The sequence below is a fragment of the Centroberyx affinis genome, unplaced genomic scaffold (genome assembly GCF_046629955.1).
Source record: "Centroberyx affinis isolate AG114_WGS23_722 - 3 ecotype Tasmania unplaced genomic scaffold, CSIRO-AGI_Caff_v1 ptg004269l_1, whole genome shotgun sequence".
NCBI lineage: Eukaryota > Metazoa > Chordata > Actinopteri > Beryciformes > Berycidae > Centroberyx > Centroberyx affinis.
This window is the reverse complement of record NW_027281993.1, coordinates 5,339-17,608: the sequence shown is the minus strand read 5'-3', so window position 1 is coordinate 17,608 and position 12,270 is coordinate 5,339. Positions and strand designations below refer to the sequence as shown.

Here is a 12,270-nt window from a genome sequence, read left to right as displayed (position 1 = left end):
TATTTTAACCAGCTATTGACTTTTCTTTTGGCGATGTCTCCACTACGTACGAGACAGCATCCAACGAGGTGTAGATTTAAACAGTCGCACACATCTGGAAGGGTTGTTGTATTGATTCATTTTGGTCGCGGTCTTTTCACTTTGCTCTGTCTGAATTTGAATTTGTATCAATTTTTATCAGATTTTCTTATCCAATTATATCTGATCTTACACCCTTCTTATATTTCATCCTTATCTACTATGGACTGGTGGGTATTACTCGGACTACGGATTATTCTGCCGCAGCTCTTTGGCGAGTTTGTATCCTGACAGAGAGACACTGTACTTGTGTCACGGTTCTTCACTCGGACCTTGCCCTGAGCCACCGCTAGCTACACGGCTATCCTAGCTTCGTCTCCCTGTGGAAACTGTCTGCTCTTCAAACAAGCCAAAGACATCCGCCGCTAAAAAGAAGAATTGAAGCAAAGGACGATCTTATCCGTAACTTTTCCACTGTGGCCACAGCTCAAGCCAAACACATCCACCGATGGGGATGGGGAGTTCGTTCCGCCTAAACGGTCCAGATTTTAAAAATTCTTCTCCTAGTTTTTTAAGTCTCTCTATGGCCTACCTGTCTGACTTGCTTGAAGGTATTCAACCAACAGGGCCATCAGATCCTCTGACAGTAACATATTGACTATATCGAGATACACAACCAAAACTTTTGGCTGGGAATCCTTTAGTTTATGGCCCGAGCCTATGAAGCGGTCTGACAGAGGGTCCTTGGATTCTTTTAAGAGAGAAATCAAAACGTACTTTTTAGCATTGCTTTCATCTGAGTTGCTGTTTGTGTGCCTTGTGTCTTATTTTATTTTCCTATATATGACATTAAAAATCCCAATTTTTGGCCAGTAATATCTTCCTTGTTAACACCTGAGGATCTGACTAATATTGGCACCTGAGAGAGATGAAAAGAAGGCAAAAAGTGGATTGAGGAAAAAAAAAAAAGATGACAGAAAGATACAGCAATGGAGATCTATCCATGACTTTTCCAAAACACATGTGGCTCTAAAACATCATTTCCATCATCGGATGAAAAAAAAAAAAGTTAATGAAATTTCTCACCACTTCTGCAGGACATAAAACCTGCTGGCATTTCACCTCTAGACATAACACTCACAACACAAGTGCACACAGCACTAGCAAGGAGACAGCAGGTCCCAGCACGATTGCACACGCACACACACACACACACACACACACACAGATTCCCCAGAGTGCCAACACACAGACAGAAAGCGTTCCAGTCTGGTTGAGGAGACGGTTCTCAAAAGAGCGGGGATTGCACTCAGCAGTAGATGGGAGAAACGGAGGTAGCGATGGCATTAAACATTTCAAACACTTCAGGGTGCACTTGATTTCCCCTGCAGGACGCGCCAGGCCCACAGCACCCCGCGCGGCACAGACAACTCCACGGACTCAGGTGCGCTGAGAGAGGGAAATCAAGTGCATCTGTAGCACTGGAAAGACGTACTGGACCATGCATTTGACTGTTGTGAGAGATGGAAAAACCGCTGCCAGTATCACATACATAAGGAATATGAGAGATGTCATCTGTCACCCTTGTCTTTCTCCACCTTTCAAACTTTATCTGCATAATTTCAATTAAAATACACTTCTTTAGCAAAAACAAAGCTAAACCACAGTCTAAATAAATATGAGTATGCTGTAGCAATGGATTACATTATCAACCTGCAGAAAATTCATTTTAACCACTGCTTTTATTGCTACCTTCATTCTTTTTGCCCTTGGGTAGCCACACACAAAAAAAGCGTCTCAAGGCACAAAAAAAAAAAAAAAAAAACACAACAAAGAATGCTTTTAAAATGGGCGGCCTGGCACATAATTCTCCACCATCTTTCAAAAGTCATAATTCACCGCAGTAATTCAAAAGACATAATTCACTGCGGTGAGTCAGGACTCATAATTCAGAGCTAAATCAAAATCGCTTCGCTGTGAGCATCCATTTGGTGCCGGGTCCCTCACACAATGCTACATTAGGCTTCTAATGGGAAGAGGCTCCCAAAGGCTTCATTAAAATGAAAATGGTCTGAAAGGGTGTGTCTGTGTGTGTGTGTGTGTGTGCGTGCGTGTGTGTGCAAGTACAACTGTCTTTGTGTGTATGTATGAGCGTGAAGGTGAGAGAGAATGTGTGTGTGTGTATTTGTGTATGTGTGAGAGTGCATGTGTCATGGGTATGAAAATTAGCAGCCTGTGCTGAAGATGGAGATTTCGCTTCCTTAGGGGTATTTGTTAGTTTGTTAGGCTCCCCGGGGCCCCCTGGGGATCCGGCCAACTGTGAACGGTCACACATCTCCCGCCGTCTCTGGGATGTAAATGGTTGAGAGGAAGGGAGGAACTGAAAATAAAAAAAATAAAATAAAAAAAAAAGCCAAACCAATTCTGTCCAGTCCGACATCACACAAACAGAATTCCCCATTAACGCCAATGTTAAAATGTACATTTTGTGTCTCCTCCTACTGAAGCTGTCACTTCTACTTTCCGAAATAAATACCCCATTTTTGTCTGGTCCTTTGTCACATATTTTATAGCTGTTTTTGAGAAACAAACACATGACCATTGAAATGCATTAAAATGCTTCTTCCCTTTTCCCTCACTCTCAGGTTTAAACTTCTCTATGCATCTATCAATTTATGGCGATGACATGTAGTTCTTTCTGAATATGTAAAGAGGATTGTGGGAGGTGAGCATTCACAGCTAAGATGTGAAAACACACAGTTAATGTTAAATTTTCACAATAGAACCATGACTTAAAATCAACAGACATGATTTATAGAAAATTATTTTCTGAAGTACTGTAAACCGCAATTACATAAGTTTGTTTGCGTCCAGGTATAGCGGAGTGTCTGACCACAAACTGACTGACCTGACCTGACACTGTGGCTACAGCGCCATGCTAAAAAAAAGAAAGAAAACAGAAAACAAAAAGTGGGAAAGATAGAGAAAGAGGAGAGGAAGGAAAGGAGGCAGATAAAGAAATTATATGATAAATAACAGCAGAAAGGTATTTTTTGCATGACATATGGCCAACACAAGCTGATACTACAGCTCAGCTTCAACCCAGCTGATAGAAATTAGAATATTTTTGCACGACCTTCCAAAAGCTTGCTTAAAATTTGTTTGACGATTGGATAAAAAATGTATCTAGAGTGAGAAGTGTAGGGGAAAAATTAGTCTCACCCTTGTGGGTCAAAATGAATGAGCATAGGTTCAAGAGTCTTCTGTGGATTCTTTATTCAGACATGCATGGAGAGAAAACCTTAAGCGCATATACTTCAGTAGGCTGCAGGATATTCTCTGACAAAGGGTAGAAATGTCAGTTTCTTTATACACTTCAGTATGTATAGTTGCTTTGTTCATCCTTTTCTAAGAAATCAATATATGGCTAATGTAATATGCACGCTTCAAACTAGTCAAAACCAGTTCTACAATACACATTAACATAAAGTCTATTCTTACATGATCGTCTCTAACAATGAACACTAGTCTGAGGGCTAAACTTCTAATATGTGGAAGTCATACATGCACTCATGACAGCTGCATGACTTCTTAATGTGATCAGGACATGATCACATGAAGATCCTTTACTGAATACTCCATTGTAAGATATAGAGGACAAACACACAATATCATATTTTATTTCCTACAGAAGGAAAGATAGCTCGTGTGAAGGGCTTTATTCCTCTCTCTGAGTAGAGGAACTAAACAGTCATGGGTCAGGTTGTTCATCTGGTCAAACCGGACACCAATTTCCATTTATATTCAAATTATTTAACAACACTTGCAACCGCATGACCTTTGAGGGAATATGACTGAGCAAAATGCAAGGTCAAATCACTCTCTGCTTGCGAGGATAAATTGCGTAAAACCACAGCAGTGATACACATGAGATAACAGTGGAGAGAGTGTGAATGGCAGATGTGATGTATCTCTAGTCAAACTGAGACGAGCTCTGTGCAGGACGCTTAATGGACAACTGCTTTTTCATTCATCTCAGCCTGACTGATGGCTGGAATTGGAGGGGGCTATTTTCACACCTCATTTACTGAGTCTGCGAGCGTGCTAGATTCAATAACACGCACACACGCAATAGCAGACGCAAGGTACACGCATACCCACACACACACTATTTGATTGGAAGACCTACTTTTGCGCTCTTGACAGCTGCTTAGCAATTTGCAGGGTGAATGAGAAGAGAGAGAGAGAGAGCGAGGTAGACGGGGAGCGACAGAAAGAGAGATGAAGAGCGAGAGCGCGAGGCAGCTCGGAGCCAGCTCCTGCTAACACTTTGCGCTATGCTTCCCGCTGAGTCCCTCATCATTGTGCTAAAAGCTAAACATCACAGGACAATTTCTTCCTAGTATTTAAACCTTTCATCTGCTCCCTTGCGATGGTTCAACCCTTCAATCATCACACCATGCAACATTAAAAGGCGAATTCGTCACAAAAACACGTTTCGTATAATCCCTACGATCTTAAGACGGGGGACGTCGATATCTTGGACACAACTCTTTCAGGGGCGGATTTGACCTTTGACCTGGGAAACTGGTGATGATAAATTAGGAGACAGTTACACAGTAGAGTTTTGAAACACAAGATACAGGACGAAACATAACAGGACCTTACATACGGTGCAAAGAAAATGTACAGTATGAGAGAGAGAGAGAGAGAGAGAGAGAGAGAGAGACAGAGAGAGAGAGGGATAGAGAGAGACAGAGAGAGACAGAGCGAGAGAGAGAGAGAGAGAGAGAGAGAGAGAGAGAGAAGAGAGAGAGAGAGACAGAGCGAGAGAGGGAGAGAGAGAGAGAGAGAGAAAGAGATGGTTAATAGATGATTCATTTCTTGTTACATGCTTTGGCAATATTGTTTGTTTGTAAACTGCCATGCCAATAAAGCACACTGAATTGAACTGAAATTGAGAGAGGGAGAGAGAGAGTGGGAGTAATAGAAAAAGAGACGTAGAGAGAGTGCAAGGTAGCTCAGAGCCAGCTCCGCTCAGAGAGACACTAAGAGCCAAGAACCTTGGCATTCTGGTCTCTAGCTTTGGGACTTTTTTTTTTTTTTTGCTTTTGGGAAATGAAATAACAGTAACACCCAAGAGAAATTGCAGTGATGCCGTCACATCATATTTAAAACACCGGTGAGTTCATTTTTATGGGTGGATTTTCCCCTCCAAAAGCAAAAGTGATCCCGACGGCGAGAAGGGGGAGAAAAATGGCAGCGAAACGAAGAACAGAGAATACAGAGGAATCGAAAAAGTAAACAGCACCGTTAGAGACGTTTTTCCTCATCCGCGGAACATCTCGAAAAGGGACCATTAAAGGCACAATGCAATCAACTAAAATGTCAAAGACAAGTGGCCCATGAGAAGCGATTGGGCCTGTAACTGCTCCAATCAGCAAATGGTGCTATGAGGCCGTCTACATCTGTCAGGGAAAAAAAAAAGGGCTGCATATAGGAAGAAAGTGGGTTTCTGAGAGAGGGAGAAAGAGAGTGTAGATTTATTTGAGTGTGTGAGAGAGTGTGTGTGTGTGTGTGTGTGTGTGTGTGTGTGTGTGTGTGCTTGGGCAGGGTGATCTTTAAGGGGGAAGTGGAGAGGATACTTGGCCTTTTCAGCTTCAATCAAAGCCATTCGCTGTGATGCTGTTATATAAGCGTTGGTGTTCTTCAGTAGGAAAGTGAGCGGGAAATAATTCGGCCTTTACTGCAAAAAGTGCTCGGGTGGGGCCGGGAGACTTGGCCTTCATCATCGTCATCATCACGTTGTGAGCGTCATCATTATCAGGAGAGGATGGGGGGAGAAGAGACAAGGAGGAAGGAGATGAAGAAGCATTAGGGGCAGGAGAAGAACTTAGAGGAGGAGAAGAAACATGAGGAACACCGGGACAAGAACAAGAATTAAGAAGAGAGGAAAGAGAAAAAGAAGGGGAAGAATAATTTGGTGAAGAAGAAGCAAAAGAATAGTCAAGAGGACAATGAGGAGAACAAGATTAAAAAGAAAGAAGATGGTTTAAGGGAAGAATTGGGGGAAGAATTGAAGAAGTAAAGAATTGGGAACAGAAGCAGATTTAGGATAACTGGGAGAATAAAAAAGAACAGGAAGGAGAAGGAGGAGAAGAACGAGGAGGAGGAGCAGGAGAAGAAGAACGAGAGGGAGGAGGAGAAGGAGGAGGAGGAAGATGAAGAGGAAGAGGAGGAGAAAACAGAAGCAGAATTAGGATACTTGGGAGAAGAAAATAGAACAAGGAAGAAGAAGAAGAAAAAGAAAGAAGAAGAAGAACAAGAAAGCAGAACAAAAAGATCAAGCAGAAAAGAAGGAAGGAGGAGGATTAAAGAAAGAAGAAAAAGAAGAGTCAAAAGGAAAGAATCAGGAGAGCAATTGGAAAACAAAGGAGAAGAATTAGGAGAAAAAAACTGAACAAACAAAAGAAAGAAAACGAATTCATGAAATAATTTAAAAAGCAAAGAAACTTTTCTTCTGGGGAGAACGAGATTGAAAGTGTGTCTGCATCGGTGGAGGGGGGGGGGGGGGGGGCTCACCCATTATCATTAATATAAAAAAAAAAAACGAGAACGAGGAGAAGGGGCAGTTGGGGGGAAAGGGAACGCGAGGAGGAGGAGGGGGTGGAAGAGGAGAAGAGGAAGGGAAGAAGGAGGAGAGGATAAAGGGTAATGGGGGAACAGGAACAACAAAAGACAATGATAACTTAAAGAAATCACTCCTTATGTAGGTTAATTGACTGAGGAATTACAGCAAAAAAAAAGAAGAAGATATAATTCAATTCAATGCATGGACTTGAACAATAAGAGGGCCAGTAGCATATGAAATGATTCTCTGTCCACACACACACACACACACACACACACACACACTCTCTCATAGAGGGAGCAAGCCAGTGTGTCGTCCTAGTATATTTCTAATTATCAGTTAATTGTTATTCCCTATCATTAGGAGGGTGGTTTTTTAATTGTAATGTAGCCAAGCAGAAAGCCAACCTATACATGTGGGGGACAATTAGCCACCTCCATTAACCCCTGCTTAATTACAACCTCCACTGCTGCTTCCCACAGCAGTTTTCCCACTCTTTTTTAACTGCCCGTCTCTATCCCCGGGCCTTTATCCCCATTTTTTATCTATCCTTCCTGCCCTCCTTTCATCCACCTATCTTCTCCGATCATGGCTTGATTCCAAAGTATATCTGTTGTGAACTCCACTCCTCTACTTTATTGAAAAGTTTTCTTTTTTGAGACTTTTTCTAGGTTGTTATTCCTCTATTTCCATCCTCTGTGTCCTCCCTTTCCTCCGTGAATCACTCCGTCCCTCGGTTTATCTGTCCCTCTTCTCCTCTTTCCAAAGTGTTCTCCTTAGGGATGTGATTTGGAACACAAAAGGGCAAAGGAAAAAATATATGGGAAAACACTGACATCCAGTTAGAAATAAATGAGAGTTTTGTTTTTCTTAAAAAAAACAAAAAAAAACTAAACGAAACCAGAATCACATCCCTGATTCCTCTCTTTATCACTTAATCCCTTTCCTCTTGTCAACTTTTCCAACTTTCCTCACTCCATCTTCTTCTTACCTCCAGCTCCACACATGGCTGCCATTCTTTCTTTATGCCTGCTACCATTGTCAAGTTATTAATTCTTCATATTTCACTGTCCGTTAACAACAGAGATCTCCAAACATGTGAAAAAGCATGTTTGGATTTGGGGCACAAACAATATAAAATAATCCGTTGGATGGTAATCTAGTCAAAATGAAATGAAACTGTACTTTTTCACTTTGTTAGCTAACTCTCTGTATCATAACATACATCTATTCAAGAAGAAATGATTGAGTTTTTATTTACATTTTTTATGAAGTACTTTTACTTCTTGGAAATCAATGTATTTTTAATGGTTACTTCCCACCAGTGTCCATACAGAAATCCAGAAATCGTCTCTACTGCAGCCCTACTTTGTGATTTAGGCTGATAAGAAGCATTAAGGTGAAATTTTACATCAAAATCTCGCCTAGTGCAGCTTTAACTCTCTCCCATTCAGTTTCCCCCCCTTCTCCCCTGTCTTCTTCGTCTGGAACAGGCAGAGGAGGCCGGCTTCTCCCATTGTCCGTCGGCGGCGGAAGGCGGCGATAACGAGCGATAATACGCCGTTACCTTAACGCGTCCCGGGGAAAAAAAACGAATAATACATCGAGAGAGATTGACACGGAGAAGGGGGACAAAAAGAGAGCGATGAAACGATAGCGAATCCCTATCAGACAGAGAAACGGAGGCAGACACACACATGCAAAAATAGAGAGAGAAAGAGAGAGACAGACAGAGAGAGAGAGAGAGAGAGAGGCTAACAAAGTCCATTGTTCCACTAGGGAAGACGGTAATGGCTGATAAAATGGTGTTGCTAAAGAGGACACAATGGTCCTTAATTGACTCATTAGGGGGAACAGAGAATGAACCGCGCTAATGAATGGAGTGTGAGCGCTAAGGTTAGAACAGCTAAACTGCTTGGTAAGCAAAACAGAAAAGACAGGCGGTTTACTGAATGTGGGCAAAGCAATTTTATTTGCTCATTGGGAAGAGTATTATAGGAGACTATCAGAGAAGATAAAGACACAATGGTAAAATAGAAAAAAAACTCTAATTTAGTTCCAGCTACGATGTATTATAAACAACGCGGAATGGGTGATGTGTGTGTGTGTGTGTGTACCTCTAGGTGTTCCAGGATGTACGGGGGGTTGGTCATGCCCAGCCTCAGCATGGCTCCTTCAGGAATCTCCTCCACCAGTCTCCACAGCAGGGTGGGCAGGTCCGTCCCTATGTCCCGACCGTAGGCTCCTGTGTCTTCACTGGTCAGCCAGATCTCACACACTCCCTCTGCGCACACAGACACACACACACACACACACACAAAGAAAGAGAGAATGAAAAGGGGGGGGATGAAATATGCTTAGAAACTCATTTAAATCCCTTTTTGTGCATCCTACAATTACAAAAAGTACAATTTCCATGTCAATAAAATGGAAGTTTTGTTGCTCTCTGTTGCCTTAGTGGTACCCAGTGCATGACTGGTGTCAAGTAGGTCTTTCCTGGAAGAATTGGGTAGTTAGCATGAGCAGTGATAGTCACCATGGCTGAACAGACAAAGAAAAGAGAAACTCAAACTGCATCAACAGAAAATCAAAGGAAACCACCGTCACAGTACTGGACACACTGATTGACAGGTGATCTCTGGGAATGAGGATCTTGAGGATTATCACTTTAAAACTATGGCCAGTGTGATTTGGACTGGAGAGTTTTGGACTGAAAGGATCGATGGCTTGTGATGACTCAGAAAGGCTTCTTTAAAAATTTAACACTTCTTTTATGAGAGTTGAACAGACGTCAACTATTATAATGAGGAAAGAGTACTTCCACCAGAGCACTAACATGCGGGGCCTTGACCTATTGCAGTGATTCTCAACCTTTTTCATATCAAGGACCCTAATTTTGCACACATTAGAGCCACGGACCCCCATTTGATGAGATTTTGTCTCTCAGACCCAAATCTGAAAATATTTTTATTGTTAGATATGATTTTGTCCAGAAAATAATGCTGAAGTTTAATAATTCATCAATTTGCTGGGGACCCCCTGGAACCCCCTCAAGGACCCCTGGTGGCCCCCGGACCCCACGTTGAGAACCACTGACCTATTGTAACCTTCTTATACAATGGCTAGATTCAACCAAGCAATATTACTGTTTGAACACGCTTTCAAATGCGCTTTATGGAAAATGTTTGTGCACTAATATCCATACAGTACAAACACATAAACATTCTATAATTATGGTAGCCATTGTATAAAAGCTACAATACCCAAGAGGGCATTCTTTACTGAGACTATGATTACTGTTCCACTTAAGGGAATCATACACTGTGTCTGTATTTATATAAAACTGTGTCTACATTACTTTGTCCCTTTCAAATTCTTGAATGTATAATCCTGATTACACTACAATCTGGACCATTTCCATATCTGGTTTTGAGGATCTGACAGCAACGCGAGCTAAATCAGACTTTTCTGTTCAGACCACTCACTTGATGTGAAACTGGTGTGACTGGAGGACCAAAGTCACACTGACTATTGTAACCGTCGCCTATGGAACAGTGATGCAAATGCCAGACACAGCCGAGTGTCATCGGCATCAATCTGGAGTCTCTCTGTGTTATCGCCTGAACGCTCCCAGGCTTTGGGAGAACCCCGCTCATGATAGTCACTGAAGAATAATAAAAAAACGCCAGTCCTATAAACACGCAATGCAGGATGTGAAGGTCACATACAGTCAGAGGGAAGTATCTATCAGCTTCATGTTAAATTAGAGCGGCGCTCACTGCTACAGCATAATGATCTAGCTGCCATTTGGCTGTAGGACTGGCAATGGTTGACTGCCTGCTTAAGCTATGTGTTAGGACACATCATATAAGGCAGGCGCACAAAAATACACTAGCACATGCGTGGGCACGAGCTCTCTCTCTCTCACACACACACACACACACACACACACACAGAAAAACCCACAGCCATCATTATCATTAGCTGTGCAGAGACAGACAGATAGATGCATGCGGTCATTCAGTGCTGAGAGACTGAAGATGGTGCTAGGCTAATTGGACAGAGTTAAAAAAATATATACTGGGAGTGAGTGAGTGTGTGTGTGTGTGTGTGACTGCGTGTTTAAGTGCACGCATGTGTCAGATAGATTAAAGATGATGACAGTATAATTGTAGAGAGTTAAAGAGTTTGAAAAGCTCATCATCATTGACATTAAGACGGGTTAATGATTTCTGGAGGCAGCCACGTCCAAACACAACATCAGAAACATCCTTCTAATCACGGCTGATCAAACCTAAAGGTTAACACACAGCCAACTACGTAAGTATGCATCAAAGATGTATTCACTTCAAAGACATATTTCAGTTTGATCTAATATTTGATAGTTCATGAGAAGTTGCTTACATGTTGGTCCTGGTAGCCAGAGCATTTTTATTTGTCCAGAGGTAGACTGAAGATGTATGTCATGTATGGAGTCACAGTACACTACAGTCTTCTCCTGCCAGCCACTGAGCTGCTCCACTGGACCAGGGGTTGGGGGTTAAGTGCCTTGCTGAGAGACAACTCCTGTTCATTTCTATTAAACTAGCGTTTTCCTACTTGGTTCCTGCCTTTCAGTGTCTCTGCTTACTATGGTGGGTGGTTCATTTGTAGCTTTACTCCCAATGATCTGTGTCACATTTTTCAAATTTATTGTTTGATATCAAGAGTGGATAACGAAACGAAACGAAACGAAACGAAAACCGAACTGCACTTAAACCTAAACAAAACAAAGTGAACAGAACGAACCAAACCGAACCAAAACAAACCAATACAAAACAAAACAAACCAATACAAAACAAACCAATACAAAACAAACCAAACCAAAACGAACCAAACAAAAACAAACCAAAACAAAATGAACCAAACCAAACCACACCAACCCAAAACGAAACAAACCAAAATGAACCAAACTGTACCAAACCAAAACGCAACAAACCAAACCGAACCAAAACGAACCAAAACGAATGAAACCAAACCAAACCAAAACAAACCGAACCAGATCGAATCAAACCAAACCAAACCAAATCAAAACGACCCAAACCAAACCGAATCAAACCAAACCAAACCGAATCAAACCAAACCAAATCAAACCAAACCAAGCCAAACCAAAACAAACCAAACCAAATCAAACCAAATCAAACCAAGCCAAACCAAAACCAACCAAACCAAACCGAACCAAACCAACCAAACCAAAACCAACCAAACCAAACCCAACCCAACCCAACCAAACCAAAGAGCAGCTAATGTCAGCTTGTCTGGTCTGAACTGAACCGAGGTGCGTCTCTTCCCTCTGCCAAGGCCTTCCCTCAGCCTGCATCCTCTGCACCTGTGGGCTGGATGTTTCCCCTCACCCACTGCACAGACACCAGTGCTCTCTCTACATCACGTCACAGCCTCGCTGCAGAGTGAAGCCGGGCCGAGCGGCTGACCTGACAACAGCCTTCTAACAGTCTTCCACGACGGGGCCAGACCAGCGCTGAACGGGACAGGGACCTGACTCGGCTTCCTCCAAAACAACATTCCTGCGACATTGTTTGGGTGCGCATTGTCTGTAGCCAAATATCTCTTTAGATTCCTGT

The 12,270-nt window shown here is 42.3% G+C and overlaps 1 protein-coding gene across 1 annotated transcript in view; it reads right to left on the bottom strand.

Annotated features, from left to right (window-relative positions):
- The window catches only part of LOC139664394 (threonylcarbamoyladenosine tRNA methylthiotransferase-like), a gene marked incomplete at both ends in the record, with an annotated part of 52,139 nt that extends 43,206 nt beyond the window's left edge, over positions 1-8,933 (bottom strand). The window contains one exon of the mRNA XM_071543204.1: positions 8,767-8,933. Within this exon, the coding sequence (XP_071399305.1) occupies positions 8,767-8,933 (167 nt within the window). The remainder of the gene's footprint in view (positions 1-8,766) is intronic.
- Positions 8,934-12,270: the final 3,337 nt, after the last annotated feature.